This window comes from Mastomys coucha, unplaced genomic scaffold, assembly GCF_008632895.1.
Source record: "Mastomys coucha isolate ucsf_1 unplaced genomic scaffold, UCSF_Mcou_1 pScaffold7, whole genome shotgun sequence".
Taxonomy (NCBI): domain Eukaryota; kingdom Metazoa; phylum Chordata; class Mammalia; order Rodentia; family Muridae; genus Mastomys; species Mastomys coucha.
This window is the reverse complement of record NW_022196913.1, coordinates 29382152-29398730: the sequence shown is the minus strand read 5'-3', so window position 1 is coordinate 29398730 and position 16579 is coordinate 29382152. Positions and strand designations below refer to the sequence as shown.

The 16579-nt window shown below is 42.9% G+C and overlaps 1 protein-coding gene across 3 annotated transcripts in view; it reads right to left on the bottom strand.

The window, feature by feature from the left end:
* Dcdc2 (doublecortin domain containing 2) overlaps positions 1-16579 on the bottom strand; it is a 162275-nt gene that overhangs the window by 13029 nt on the left and 132667 nt on the right. For all 3 annotated transcript variants that reach the window (XM_031359050.1, XM_031359051.1, XM_031359049.1), the window contains one exon: positions 5639-5739. In XM_031359050.1, coding sequence (XP_031214910.1) covers positions 5639-5739 — 101 coding nt within the window. The remainder of the gene's footprint in view (positions 1-5638; positions 5740-16579) is intronic.

The window sequence follows — 16579 nt, the reverse complement described above, 5'->3', positions numbered from 1 at the left end:
AAGAAAATTCAAATATACAAAAAGAAAAGGTAAAGAATGGGTACATGCCCCTTGTACCAAAGCCAACTAGAATAAGTCTCTTGATAAGAGTCCAAAGTCCCCTTTTCACAGTCAGGTCCTAACTGCTCAGCACTAGGCTCACACTGACAAAGCAAACACCTAAAAGCGTGTTCTCGTAAAAATCAGAAGAGCAATACTAAAGCTACCAAAAACAGAGAGTTTCTTTCCATAATGCTGGGAGCCCAGCACACTGCCCTGGATCTCTCCTCCTGGCAAATTCTTCCTATGCAGTGTCCTTAGTGATACACATGCACACACGCACACACACACACACACACACATGCACGCGCACACACACAAATCTATCTAGTGTTAAGGCAGAAATCAAAACAGAAAGACAAAGAAGAAATTTCCTAAGAACCACTCTAGAAAAATGAAGTTTCAAACAGCAGAGCATCAGTATTTGGAAAAGGGAAGACATCACATCTGTGAAGCAAGAATAGTACACTATAAAAAGAACACTTGGGGCTGGGGAGATGGAGCAGTTGTTAGAGTGGCTATTTCGCGAGCATAAGGACCTGGTTCAGAGTCCTAGCACCCACTTAATAGCCAGGCACATATGCATCATCAACCTAGAATTGTAGGCAGGGGGAATCAGAGTGGAGAATCCTGAGGAATCAGTTATTCAAACTAATATGCTCCAGGGTTAGTGAGACGCCTTTGCTTTAAAAAAAAAAAAGGCTAACAGTGATAAAGACACCCAAAAATCAAACCTCCAGTTTTCACACACACATACCTATGAGTGCATGCAGCATATACATACACACATAGTAGGGGAAAGAACATTCAGAAGTATGAAAGCATCTAGAAGTTAATGATATGGCAGCCCAGTGACAATACCAGAAGGTAGAGCTGAGAGTATGTGACCCTGGAAGTCCCTGCCCACTAAGCACAGGTGCTGAGCTCAGCCGATGGCGGGGTATATCTGTAGGTTTGTAGGTAGAGCTGAGAGTATGTGACCCTGGAAGTCCCTGCCCACTAAGCACAGGTGCTGAGCTCAACCGATGGCGGGGTATATCTGTAGATGTGACTTGCATTTTGTATATGGGATGTAACATATATAAGATACACCTGCGATAGATCCTACTCTACTGAAGTCCTAATCATCTTTTCTGCTCTGCATCTCTATGGATTGTTTCTTAGCTTTTTAAAAAGTCAAGGTATATCATACAAATATTGAAGTTCAAGAAAGAAGGAACAAGGAAATGAGCCCAGCAATAGGGAAGTGTTAATCACAGAAGTTCAAGAAAGGCAAAGTTTTCAAACTTCTCAACTGCCCTCCTGAGTGGGAAGCAAATTGAGCAGGGTTTTCAAAATCCTGAGAGAAGTCATGTGACCCTAGGATTTCACAGATGGCTGACAATCAAGTGTGAGTAGAGAAATCAGGATTGTTTTCAGATAGAAAAAGCCTGTAGCTCAGTGGTAGAGCACTTGCCTTGCATGCATGAGGCTGTAGGTTCAAAGACTCTCTCCCACACAATAGGCTTCCCATGGAGTGTTTCTCTGGCTAAAGGAAAATTGATTACACCTTCATTTCCTGTGGGGAACTTCCCTATAATAAGGGTTTAGTCGAGGGGAAAAAAAAAAAAAAGATATGGAATCCAAATACCAGGATCCATACACTGGAGCAACACAAGAACTTCCCAAAGTAATGATAAGGAAAATACCAGGCCAATCTGAGAAGATAGACAGAGGCAGACTAAGTAGCTTCAGGGATCACAGGCTCGGGAAAGAGGACAAGAAAGACTGTATAGTCACACACTGTGCAGAATGAATCAGGAAGACTGACCCACAGCTTCAGCAACAGGTGCACAGAAAGCTAAACAAAGGAGAAGCAATGGGTCATGGCCGAGCGAGGGAGGCAGGAAGGTGACAGTGTAATTGGAGTCTACACAAAGAGTCATCCAAGAGTAATATACAGTGAGGATAGCCTGCAGATCCAAAACTAAGCCAGCAAAAGTTATAGAATTACATTAGAAATAAGGGCAAAAGGTATGATTTGTATATTTGTTTTGACTTGTTAAGACTAGGTGGGAGGAGGGGGAAGGGAGGAGAGAGGAACACTCGAATAATCAGCTCCCTCAGTCATTAGGTAGAAGGTTTAATAAACAATACCTAAATTGTAAAAAAGAAATAGAATAAAATAAAACCAAGAGATTAGTTCCATAATATTTGAGATGACAAAACTATCTTAAGTATGTCCAAGGCCATTCATTCATTATACAAACATCTTTGAAAAGACAAAGGGAGAGGATGAGAAGGCTCAACGGGGAAAGGTGCTGCTTGCCAAGCATGAAGACCTTAATCCCTGGGGCCCACATGGTAAAAACAGTACACATACAACATACACACACACATATACACACACACACACACACACGTGTCTAGATATATGTGTATATGTGCATATTTGTCAACATTTATATATGTACATATATGTGTGTATGCATGGAAAGTGAGTATGTAAGGTCTGTCTGCCGAGTGATCACCGCACTTATTTAGAGAAGAGCCATGCAGTTCTCAGCCCTTAGCAGGTACCTGATGAAAGGTGGCTGCTATTTAATGTACACCACAGAGGGGTGTGGTCTTCAGAGCCGCTCTTACTGTTATAAAGTTGTTGTCACTGGTGATAATCGCTCCACACCCTCATTGGCTTCACGCAATGTTCAGATTAAAGCTATCTAACATGCAGAAGAGGCTCTGACACCAACCCTAGCATCTAATGCCCACTGTGGCACAAACGCCACTGAGGAGGAGCCTCTGACTGACTGTCTTTCCTCCAGGTCCTTCTGTCTCCTGGTGCTCTTCTTTCCCATTGGTTGTTTATCTCTCACTCGCCCTGGCTGCATTTTTCTCAGCTATATCCACATGTCCAGTAAGAAACCAGACACTGAGTTGCAAGGCTGATCCAGTGACATAGGAGATCCATTCTCCCTCCCCACACCCCTCTCTCCAAACCACACACCTAGGCAAACAGATGCCCCTCACAACTGCACACATTGCTTAAGAAGAGGTTTTGACTTGAGAATATAAATTAGTCTTAACTTCTACAACTAATAAATTTTGTGTATACATGATTACTCTTCTTTGTCCAAAAATATAATATTTAATTATGGTTTCACAGAAGACTTAAATTTCTGTTTTCTCCCAGGGAAAAAAATAACTACAACTGTGGTTTATGAAAAATTATTAGTGAGAGCAAATCCTAGAAAATAAATTGGATTTTTGAAATCTGTGAAGTTTTAGCACAACAGGCTTTTCACTGGGAGGAATGTGTGCAGGAAATATGGTGGAATAACCAAACGTCAGTCTCATTGCCATCCTGGTAAGACAAACATGTGTGGGAAGAGTGCTCATGGACCTTCCTGATTGTGAAATTTGCTTTTAGAAAAGGAAATAGCACACAATAGTCACAGGACACATGGCAATTCCTAGTGAGCTCTACCTTCCTCCAGAGTCTCACTGAACCCCAACCCTCTAGCTATAATTGTAATGATCATATTAAAAAGTGTAATAGGGAGAGGTGAGGAGGACCCAACATCTGTCCCAACACCAGGAGTAACTGGGACTAGCGGTACCAGGCACACAGGAACTCTGCCAGCAGAGTGGCTCGGGTTCCTTCCAGTCTCTCTGGGCTGGTGTCCTGAGCAGACCTTGGGCCCAGGCTCCACAGCCAGTCCCACAACACACAGAGGAAGCTGCTGCACTCCCAGGTGTTCTAACAAGCCCAGGGTCACAGGATCCCAGAATCACAGGATCACAGAGACAGCTTGACTCTGAGGAGTTCTGACACAACCAGGATCACAGGAAGGACAGGCTCCAGTCAGATTTAGCAAGGGCAGGTAGCACTAGAGATAACCAGATGGCAGGGGGCAAGCATAAGAAAATAAACAACACAAACCAAGGTTACTTGGCATCATCAGAACCCAATTCTCCTACCATAGCAAGTCCTGGAGATAGAAAACCTAGGAAAGAAATCAGGAGTTGTAGATGCAAGCATCATTCCTTGGTGAAGCAGGACTGTCAACTCTTAGCTTAGCAACAATGGAGGTAAAATCCTTTGGTGATTTGAGGGTCATTGAAGTACAGCCTTATTACAATGAAATCCAATGTCTAAAATTGTTCTTATTTTGGGCTTGTACCACAGTAAGAGCCAAGATTTTAAACTCTACTAAATACAAAACAAACAAACAAACTAAAAAAAAAAATGTAACAGAGAGTCTTTTATTAATTTATTTCTTTTGGACACAGGTATCAGTATTTTTTTTTAGGTTCTCCAAACTATTTCAATATGGAGCCAAGCTTGAAATAGCAAAGTAATCTAATATGTACACTGGATGGTACCAGGTACAATAGTTTGGTTAAACAGGCTGCTGCCTTATTTATATTCTTTAGAATGCAAATGGACTCCTATGTACCAAAACTCATTTTGGTACATACAGTGGGGCTTTCAAAAATTCATTGTATTATTAATATGAACTCTGTAAAATCTTTCAGTGCAAAAAATTAAAAAGTGAAGGAAAGAAAAATAAGTTGTAATCCATATCATTCAAATTTAATATTCAAATTTAATAATGAATTACTGTAAACAAAAAAAAAATGTATGATAGGGCCTAGGGAGTTGGCTCAGTGGGTAAGAGCCTGATAAGCAAGCATGAGGACCTGATTTCAGATGCCCAGAACCCACATGAAAGACTAGGCATGGCATACATCTTTGACCAGGTGCTGAGAAGGCAGGGATGGGTAGATCCCAGGGGCTTGCCAGCTAGCTAGTCTAACCAAACCAGTAAACTCCAGGTTTGATGAGAAACCCTGTCTCAAAAATAAGACAGAGAACAACTGAAGGAGACTCTTAGTGTCTATCTCTAACCTACACACACACACTCACACAGAGAGAGAGAAAGACAGAGAGAGAGAGAGAGAGAGAGAGAGAGAGAGAGAAAGAGAGAGATGGGGAGAGGGAGGGAGAGAGAGAGGCTTATACATATGTGCACAAATGTATAACACATGTATAACTGCCTTATTTCTTGAATTTAGCCAGAATTAACATGTCTTAATTTCTTCTGTTAGTACACCTTCCTGTAACACAAATAAGTACATTGTTTTCCTGGCCTAGGAAAGGAAATTACTATACATAATTACTATACACATAGAGAACATTTGAGTTGTATTTATGTGAGCAACTCCTTTACAAAAGAAAAAAAAAAAGAAAAAAAGAGAGAAATCTAACCACATAAATGTTGAAGACCCCGAAGGAGAGAAAATTATGGCATTTTAAAAACATGTTTTCTTTTAGAAAATGACTTTTTCCTATATTAAAATTCCCAGCTGATGCTTCTTTTTTAATCAGACGTTGTCTGTGAGCTCCCTCTGTTTTGTCTTGCTTATCAATAACATATCATTTCCACATTAAAAAGAGGCAGGTGGACATTTTCTGGAGGGGTGCCAAGAAGAACTTAGGGTACTGTGTTATACTTCGAAAGCCATTTGACCCCTCGGCACCTGAGTGTAGGGGGCGGGCAGGGTCACGGGGCTGGGACTGCTGGGTTCTGTGAATGTCTGGAAGAAGGAAGATTACCTGGTCCACTGGAACCTCAACCTGAGTGTCTTCGTCTTCCTGAACTTCTGCTGCCCCCCTTGTTTCAGATCTCTCTGCTCCAGCTTTGAAAATGCCTTCACCTGCGGAGACAAACGCATGTGAAAAACATCAAAATCCAATGGTGACATCGTGTGGCTGAAAGCTGGCATTACAGTAAAATGCCTGAAGAGGGATACACCGCTAGGACTTAAAGGTCCTGGGCCGCAGTCATTGTGCTTTAACTGAGAGGCGGTCTGGTGGCCAGAGGAAGGCTCTGCTGGAACGCCTGCCTGCTCGCACACTGCTGCAGGCTGGGGGCACCAGTAGCCAGAGATGGAAAAGCCTCCTGGCTGGACCCCAGTCCCCTCCTACCCAGCAAATTGTTCCCTGTTTTACAATACATTTAAGAGTTTCCATTTCCCTGGAGAAAGCTATACATTCAATATAATGTAGGCAAATGATTCTCTCTAGTGAGAGTAGGGAGAAGTGTTTCTTTATTGCAAGAGGCTCATATATACAGTGGACTTTTTGCAACCCTCCAGAAAATCAGCATGCTTTAGCTTTGCAGATTTCTACAGGATTTTCACAGTGGCTTTAAGCTCTGACAACAGAAGAGACCTAAGCCCCTAGGGATTTAGGCTAAGCTCCTGCAACTTGCTTCCCTTTGCAAAGCAGCAATCTCTGTGGAAGAACTTTTAATGTCTCCCCTCGGGGGGCCTTCCCAGTAATCAAATCCTAGAACCATCTGTCATTCTGTCTGTCTGTCTACTTGCTTCCAGACAGATTTAGTGCTTCAGCCACCCTCACAGATGTCTTCTTTGTCAAGTTTTTGAGGCTCCCCAGGGATGGAAATGTTACCTCCTTTACTGGCACTCTACTCCCATGTTTGATTATCCCCGCAGCCTAGAAACTGTTCCTGTCTTTTGTCTTCTGTAACAAAGGCATGATGGTTAGAAAAATTACTTAGTACATGCCACATGACACCACACATTGCTAACATTCCAAGGTCAACCTTAACTATATCCAACATGTATGTTTTCACTTGTTGAGGAATAATCATACATAAAACACCAACACTGTAGTCTAAGATATGAATGAGATGTAGTTCCTAGGCTGGGATGTAGGTCAGTGGCAGAGCGCTCAGGCTGATGTAATATGCTCCCTGTGGCTGCTTACAGCCCAACAGAGCGAGAGACACTGAACACCTCAACGTTGCTCAGAGGTCAGGGGTCTCACAGGTAAGAGGGCAGCAGCTGAACTGTTTCCTGTGGCTTCAGGGAAGAGGGCTGGAGTGCAGTAAAATGTTTACCAGACTCAACTGAAACCAGAACTAGAAGGAAAGAAGAGAGCCCCCTGGAGGGCTAACTCATTCTCACTATAAATGTTCCTAAGGTGGTACTATGCACTCTTAGGGAACACAGATTTCTTAGAAGTCGTGTTACTATTCATTTTGATATAACATATATGCAGTTTGGGAAAGTTAGAGGATGAAGGAAATAAACCCCCTTCCAATACCTCATAGTCCAGAGATAGCTATCGCCAATATTTTCCAACACCCTCCTCCTCTTACTCCTCTTTTTCTTCCTCGATCTCTCTCTGCCCCCCTCCCTTACACAAATAAAACTTGAAATTTATAAGTCACTATGTACTTTAAAATTACGTCATGAGCATTTATCAAGACATTAAGTGTTACCTTGAAAACATTTAAGTATGGTGAGACTGCACCATACTTAATAATACAGATCAGATCTTTGAACAGATAGGAGACATTGTAAGAAGTTGACGGATGTGCAACTGCATTGAGATTAGTAAAGAAATGACACTCTAGAATTAGGAAGCAGATTATGGAGGTTCAGCCCCCAGGTGGAGGAGATCCCAGAGCCAAGTGCCACCTCCCTCTCTATGTACACAGCAGAAGCAAATATCTCTCTTCTGAATCCTTGTTTTCCAAGAGTAAGCCTGGAGCACTGAACACAGTAAGTTCACAGTGAACATTTATTGAAAGTAAGGTGAAAAACAAGCTCTGGGCTTACCCTCCTTCTCACAAGTCAATCCCCTTCCTGCTTGATGCCCCCTCCTCGTGTGCCACTGCTCCAGACACTTTGTGGGTGTCTCCCACAAAACTGTTCTCTCTGAGCACAGGATATCACTGTATCCTCTCCTTCTGCAGTATCTCATTGGATTTCTCTCCTGCCTCTTGCTTAAGGAAATCTTACCTTGCTATCTCCCTCCCCACCCCATCTTTTACCATCTGAGTAGTCATGCTCGCAGGACCATCCTGTATCCCTGATCCTCGTATTATGTATCTCTCCTACTTCTCACCCCATTGACAGAACCTCCCCTACATCTGCCACAGCTTCATCTCTTGTCCTAGACAACGTACATCAGTAGTGTGTGCCTGGATTGTTTCATAGCCTACATCCCCATGTCTACTTCATGTTCTCTCTCGTCCTTACAGAAGTCCTGGTGGTGTCTAACCCACAGTTCAAATCACATTCAATGTTAATACTCTATAAAGATCAGTGCCATTGCCACTCCTGACCACAGAGCTGAACAGAACCAGTCCTTCATTCCCTCCCAGGAACCCATCATCTCACAGTCTTTATTTATAAATCATTGTTTCATTTATCAACTTCTATTCCTTACTCCATTTTGGTCCCTGATGTTCTACAAATCCTTTAGGTGGAAGCCACTGCTTTTGTCCTTTGCAAGTCCTATTGCCAGAACGGCTGCCTCCAAACAGGCAGCCAGAATGGCTGCCTCCAAACAGGCAGCCAGAATGGCTGCCTCCAAACAGGCAGCCAGAATGGCTGCCTCCAAACAGGCAGCCAGAATGGCTGCCTCTCAAAATGTTTTGAGAAAATGTTTGTCAAGCTAAACTGACAGTACTAAGTCCTATGTAAACATCAAACTCTGGCCTACAAATGTTATCTATAATAGAATTTCAGTGTGCATATACCTTTGCGGAAGATCAGGAGTGTCTGTAGTCTTCAAAAGTAAAAGTAAACATAAATACATATGTATATATACACATATATATAGTATATATAATATATAGACACACGCACACATGCATGCATGTACACACATATACAGATTTATATGTGTTCTGTGAAATTTTATGTACATAAACAATAACATGATACATTATGACTTTTTCAGATATCTTTATTGCTATTTAATCTCCTCACTTTTCTCCTGTATTCATTTCCCTAATCAAAGCTCCCCTCCCGCCACTTCTACCCTGTTATTCTCCTCATGATTTAAATGAATCTTCCCTTCTGGGCTGACAGGCATGAGAAGTCCCCTTTGAAGCTGTCAGTTGGGGTCATGCTGACTGTAGGTCCAGGAGGGAGGGTACACTAGAAGCCATGAATGAAAGCCGGTGAAGACACAGGTCCTGACAGGGAGATCAGACACAATACTCTGCTAGTTTTAACTCTACTGTGGATTTGTCTCGTGGGGGGGATGCAGGGGGAGAGGTGAATAAATACATAACAATGCAATTGATACTGAGAGTGTATGATACAAATCAAAGTCCGATGACATCAGAATGGCTATTCTATCTATACAGAAGTTCATTGACCTGTGTAGACTTTGGGTTTGCCAATCTCATGGTATGAGGTTTGATTTTGTTGTTGTTGTTGTTGTTTGTTTTTTGTTTTTTACAAGTTCTCCAAAAAAAGGTTTTAATTAAAAGACTAAAATAAAAATTATTTTATTTGGGCTGGAGGCATGGCTCAGTTTACACAAGCACAGGGATCTGATATCACACTCCAGCACCCATGTTAAACAGATAAGCAGGAGGGGCAAGGGGAGGGGCAGAGGGGAGGGGAAGGGAGGCAATGGCAGTGGCAGCAGCCAGATGTGGCAGATCCAAGAGGATCCCCAGGACTCACTACCCAGCTAGTTAGCCAAATCAGGGAGCTCCGTGTTCAGTGAGAGACCCTGTCTCAATAAACAAGGTGGGAAATTCTTGTGAAACGATGAAGATACCAGAGGTTACTCTCTGGCCTCTACACACACACACACACACACACACACACACACACACAAACACACACACACACAAGTGCACCATTTAATTCATCTCACAGCCTAGAAACACTCCAACATCATTCAGTCACACCTCAGAACACAAGCTTCTCACCGTGGTGTAAAGAATTGGTATTGAGCAGCTGTGCTGCATACGAGCGCATCATACAGTTTCCCTTTCCTATACATACACACACTGACCTTCATTCTGTCCCCAGAAGAAACCCCACTACTATCATGTGGCTTTGTACTTCCCACACCCTCTGTCCCTTTTCACACAATGAGTATTCCTTGCCATTCTGTTCTCGGAGAACCATCTTTCATTGTGCCACGTATGCCAGCAGCGACGACACAGGGTCTCCTTCTCATTCTCTGCCTGGTGCTCATTTGTTTACTGACTTCCTGTTCTTCACTCCCTCCTAAAGCAGAGAGCAGGGGAGTGTCCACCTTGCTCACATAGAACCCAGCACAGACATCAAAAAAGATTGTTGGAAGAGTGATTGGACACTGAGTTACATTTGTACATGTGAGGCACTGACCACTTAAAAAAAAAAAAAAACACTCATTTAATTCCCTGATCTAATAGGCCTTACTCCCAGGCTGGCCTCACTTGGCAGCATAGAGTTCATAGATGGAGTAGAAGGACAAAAGAACTTGAGGAACAAAAGGATTGAAGTGCAGCCTAGACTGGGATGGATAAATTATTATGTCAAAGCCTAAATAGCTGGCTCCCTGTGCCTTTCCAGATCAGAATACTGGGAAACTGCGCCCACCTTACACTGTGTGGAACATAGGAGGAAGGTCTCACAGGCTGAGTCTAGTACGAATCCAAAGTGCTTATAATGGTGCCTGAAGGTGAAAGGGGGAGCCAGAGAATGGACCAGAAAGTGAGAGAGAATCCAGGTGCTCTCATTGGCTTTGAAAGCAAACGGGAACCCTCAGCAAGAACACACAGCCTCTGTGAACCAGAATAGCCCCCCAAGGCGATTCTTCCCTTGATTCCCAGCCCAGTGAGCTCTGTGTTGGAAGTCTGGCTTCTGGAACTGTAGTACCCTCGGTGTTATTTTGGGCCAAGTATGGGGCCATGTGTTACAGCAGCCAGAGGTGGCTAATGCATCATAGGTCCAAAAATAATGGTCCAGCGAAAAACCACACCCTTCTAATTCCAGCAGAAACCTGCTTTGCCAAGAGAAGTGCAGGAATCTCAGAGCCCCATCTCTATTCACTGCCAAGGACACAGTGGGCAGCAAACCCTTCCCACCAAGCCAGTGAGCCTCTGGTCCTTTGTTTGCTTCCCACAACAATGTTATTACCTGCCTTTCTCCCACCCCTACAGCATGCAAATGTCATCACCACTGCCAGAAGAAAAGATATTCAATATTCTAATGTTCCCTCTGCCTGAAACGTTTGTAATAAAAGCTGTTTGCGGAGAAACTGAGGAGCAAGGATGAACTCGATACATAATACTACTCTCATTCAATTACTCCTCCAAGGATGGAATTCAATGCTTGGATGCACACCCCACACCAGTCCAGCTCTCATCTTCTCTCTGTGTCATGAATGGACATTTTAGTGCATATTACACTGTAAAGCAATAACAAGCACTCCAGGAAAAATAAAATGCTTCCGGATTAGTTTTCACTTATTTCTTATGAGCTTTCTTCTCTAAAACACAAGAAACAGAGCTTCTAAGGTAGGGAGGGTATCTCAGAGATGTGTTCACGGTAAACATGAATCTGCTGCTCCTGATGAAATGGGTAAGGAACACTGGTGAGTCCCAGGCCTCCCGTGACCACAACTGAGACAAGAGCTCCCCGACCTCAAGGCCCTTGGATTTCAGCTCATTTTGATCCTCGGATTTTTAAAAAGTGATTGAGTAATTGATTAGCTGTGACTCAGTCACGTGACTACTCCTGGCCAACAAGCTTTTCTCAACAGAGCTACTTCTTAACTACTTATTTACTTATTTATTTATTTATATTCTCTCTCTCTCTCTCTCTCTCTGTCTCTCTCTGTGTCTGTCTGTCTCTCTCTCGTGTGTGGATGTGTGGGGGGGGGTGTGGATGTGTGTGTGGGGGTGGTGACTGGGCTCATGTATGTACAGATGAGTACACACATACATGTATAGAGATCAGAGAAAGCTCTACTCTATTACTTTCACCCTTGACACAGGATCTTTCAAAGATCTTCTTCATATACCTGATATTACAGGTATGCATAGCTATATCCAGCTTTTTATGTGAGCACTAAAGATTTGAACTCAGAATCTCATGCTTTTACAACAAGTATTCTAACCCATAAGCCATCTCCTTGGCCCATCAACAGAATTACTTAAAATTATTCTTAGTGTTATACATCCTACTTTAGTACATTTAATGCTTTAAACAAATTAAATTATCAGGATGAGCTAGAAGTAAAATAACAGCCTGATGGTCAGTCCTAAATATTTCATGAAAACTGTAGATATTTATTAACTAGAAGCTTTTTATGTGAGGAAAATCCTGATAGATGTGAATACTTTTTTCCAATATACTACTAAAATTGCCTGAGAAAGTGTTAAATTTTAGCAAAATGTTCAGTTTTAAATGTATCTGATTAATCCCAGTAGATTACTGGGACAATGTAGGGAAAGAATAGCTCCTATCTCTGAGTACATAAAGCAATACTCTAAGGGAAGATCCATTTATAAGTAAATAGTCCATGTATCACATCAGTCAGCAGAGACAGAATTTAAACAAAAATTTACAAGATGATATAAAAACAATTTCCATCAGCTGAATGTTGGTATAAGTACCTGAATATGTGCAATATATTGAATTTCCAACTGATTCTTCATAAACAGAGACTGTTGACATCACGATAAACTACTGAAAAGCACTCCCAGGGAGATGGGCCAAGAGGAAGCAGTCCCCATGAGGGCTAGCAAACACGGAGGTGAGAAAGGAGAAAAGACCGTAGAGAAGACCAGCCAAGACCAGCCAGCTCTCCTCAAACACTTTCAGTAGCCACAGTATCCCTCGTGTCTCATATGTATGGTACACAAACATGCACCAACACCCCCGACACACACACGCACACACATACACACACACACACAACTCTAAATAAACGTGTCATCACAAGAAAAACTGAAAAAGTCCCCCAGCACAGCAAATGTTCTGAAGATGTCTAACTTGGTTAGGGATATAACTGACTGTCCTTAGTCATGAATCTTCTCAGTATGTGTCATCATGGCTCATAACTCAGACCCAAACTCTCTACAGACATGAGCACCACAAGTCCCATTTTCCTCCAGCAATTTATAAAGCTCCATGAAAATAGCTTTAAGAATTTATATAGGCTGAGGTTTTATATCTCTGGCTTAAGATATCTGATTTCTTCCTGCTCCCCGACTCCCACTGCAGGCCATTAACTATCATCTGCTATGAAATTACATAAAAATTTGACTATCAAATACTTGCATAGAATTGATTTTAACCACATGTATTTTGTCTTAACTTTAAATAAATGTAGCAAAATATCCCGAGTGTAGATAGAAGGCAAAGATCATTATCACTGATTTCTTTAAAACATGGGTAATTTCACTCTGATGTCTACATTTATATTGTTCTTTTTCTATATAGATGCTCTACATTTTCCTCAAAGTCAGAAGTTTTAAGAATATAAAATTAAAGCATATATTTCTAACATGTACAATTTGTGATGTTTTACTTTATAAGCTATATAATTTTTTATACAATTTTTAGATATATGTCAGATGCATGTGACTCCGGATAATAAATCACTTCGGAGTAATTTATTTAGGCTTGCCTAAACTAGCAGATAGGCAAAGCCTTACTTTTTTACTTCTAGCCTTAAAAAGCTACCCTGAAAATCAGTTTCAGTTTATCAGAATCACTGAATTGTTCTTCTCCTTCAACCCCAGAAACTGAAATTAACTAGTAAGTGACCTAAAATTCCTAGTTCCTGCTCATAATTCTGGTTGGCCCAGCTCCCACCAGATGACCTTGGAAAGGCCAGTCCTGAAGACATTGTGCACTCTCAAGCCCATCGCAGCGATGGAATACTTCCTATCTCTCAGCTGGAAGGCACAGCATTCTTTGGATGTTCATACGTTTACCTGGTGGTTATGCTAACACGCTGAGCCAGCTCCAGAAAAGTGAACGAGGCCTGAACTCAAGGAGCTTATTGCCTCCTGGAGAGTTATATGGGAAAATCCATAGCTCAGGGTAGTGTATATGTCAAGTGCTACCCAGCTGTTAAGAAACTGTGCAGAGAGAGATAAGCTAAGGAGAGACAGTCAGAGTTGGAGTGTGGCAAACAGGAGCTGTAAATGGAAAGTCAAGAACTGGCCAGCAGAGGAGAGCAGTCTGGACCGCAAGCCAGAGGCTGGGAGGCTGGGTGCTTTACTGTAGAAGCCGTAGGTCTATCACTCAGCTGCTGCAAGGTTGCTATAGAGGGGAACAATAGGTTATATGGCTGGCAAGACGAGGAGGTTATGTTTTAGAAAACCTGGTCTGACATCACCAAGGATTTGACCATGAAGATTGTGAAGAGAAGCTTAGGGGCCTTAATGCAGGGAGTAGAGTGCACAAGACCAGTGCAGAGGTGCTATGTCCTTGAGGTTGGGCTATCTGGACAGACAGAGGTAGAGATTTGTAATAGGCTGTGTGTGGAGGAGTCAATATGGAAGATATTACCCATGGCTCCACAGGGTGACAGTTCTAAGTGAGGTGACAGGTCAGAATGAGAAGATTAGGAACATAAGTCTGGAATGTGGGTCTGATGGGAGCCACTGCAAGAAGCATAGCAGTGGAACCAGTAACCAAGCCAGGCAGGAGAAATGGGAAAGGAGATGACTCACTTCAGGAAGAGCATAGAAATCCAAATCCTAGTCTGCATATGGCACCCATCCCGACTGTGGGGGAAGGCGGGAATACTCACCATGGGGGACCAGCCCTGTCCAGGATACAGCAGGTCTGGAAGAAGGTACCACATACAGGATCAACAGGCAGGACCCACTCTCTAGAAGGTTTAAAGTCATAACTCCTTCACCACTGGGTGTGGGACAGGAAGGAGAGGAAAGGTTGGACAGGAAGGAGAGGAAAGGTTGGAAGAGGCCTCTAAGCCCAGTGCTTTATGGCTGACTGTGTTGTTCAAGACTACATAGTCAAAAGAAGGGAGAGAGTCTGGAAAGGAGATGGCAAGTTCTGATTATGACATCCAATTCTTCTGCTGTGTGGCAGAGTGAATCCTAATAATGATGAATCATCATATGTTTAATATACTGCATCTAGGTGCATTTACAGCAAATGTGCTTAACCTGCCAAGCACCATAGCACCAGAGTGTATCCACTCCCTTGTAAACTCAGAGTAACTGGGAGCTGAAAAATTACAGTGGTGCAGAAAGGCAGGGAACAGATGTGCTGCATACTGTAAGCCCAGGAGATCAAAGTTCAAAGGCTGAAGCTTAACTTCTACTAAATGTATAGCTTCTGTGCCTTTGTAAACTCAAAAAGCCATAAGTCAAACTATGGTAAGCCTTGGACAGTCTTAGTCCAACACAGTATGAGTTTAAGACACATTAAGAATTCTCACAGAGGATCCAGGTTCAATTCCTAGTACCTACATGGCAGATCACAACCGTCTATAACTTCAGGGCATCTGGTGCCTAATTCTGGCCTCCACACACAAAACACACACTTGGTGCACAGACATACATGTAAGTAAAACACACAGACACACAAAACAAAATATGAAGATAATTTTTAGGGAGTCTTCACAGAGGGGTAGGGGTGTGCTTCATGAAAAGGAGCCAGCTTTGCAGGAGCAAGGAGGGCTTTAACTTCCATCCCCAGCCTTGCCAAAGGGTGGGGGGAATGGAATCCTAGTAGGCATGTCCCGTAAATGCTTGGAAATATAAATCTCAGTTCAGATGAAGTTCTAAGATAATGATGTAAACTTGAGAACTGTAAGAATACAGTTGGGATCCTGTGAGCCAGCCCAGCCTGTTAAGGCTGTTGGCCTTTAGCCTGCCCATGCCATATCCAACGTCCAGGCTGAGGCAGGGTCATACATCCTGTGCTCCAGCCTTACCTGGTGACTCTTCCTGACCCTAGCCCACCTGCACCCTCCCTAAACCCCAAACCCAACCCAATCAGCACATTCTGTTCAACAGTCCATGAATGATTCTCCACCACAGACCGGATCCTGGGACATGAAACAATTTTTTTAACTTTTTTTTTATTGGATATTTTCTTTATTTACAATTCAAATGTTATCCCCTTTCCCAGTTTCACTCCCTCCTGGAAACACCCTACTACATCCTCCCTCCCCCTGCTTCTATGAGGGTTGGTATTCCTTCACTCACCCACCCACTCCCACCTCCCCGCCCTTGATTGCCCTACATTGGGGCATCTATGGAGCCTTTATAGGACCAAGGACCTCTCCTTCCTCTGCTACATATGCAGCTGGGCCCATGTGTACTCCTTTGTTGATGGCTTAGTCCCTGGGAGTCCTGGGAGGACTGGTTGGTTGATACTGTTGTTCTTCCTATGAGGTTACAAACCCCTTCAATTCCTTCAGGCCTTTCTCTAGCTCCTCCATTGGGGACCCTGTGCTCAGTCCCATGGTTGGCTGCAAACATTCTGTCTGTATTTGTAAGGCTCTGGAAGGGCCTCTCAGGAGACAGCCATATCAGGCTCCTTTCAGCATGCAACTCTTGGCATCCACAATAGTGTCTGGGTTTGGTAACTGAATATGGGATGAATCCCCAGGTGGGACAGTCTCTAGGTGGCCTTTCCTTTAGTCTGTGCTCTACACTTTATCTCCATATTTGCTCCTGTGAGTATTTTGTTCTTCTGCTAAGAAGGACTGAAGCACTCACACTTTGCTTTTCCTTCTTCT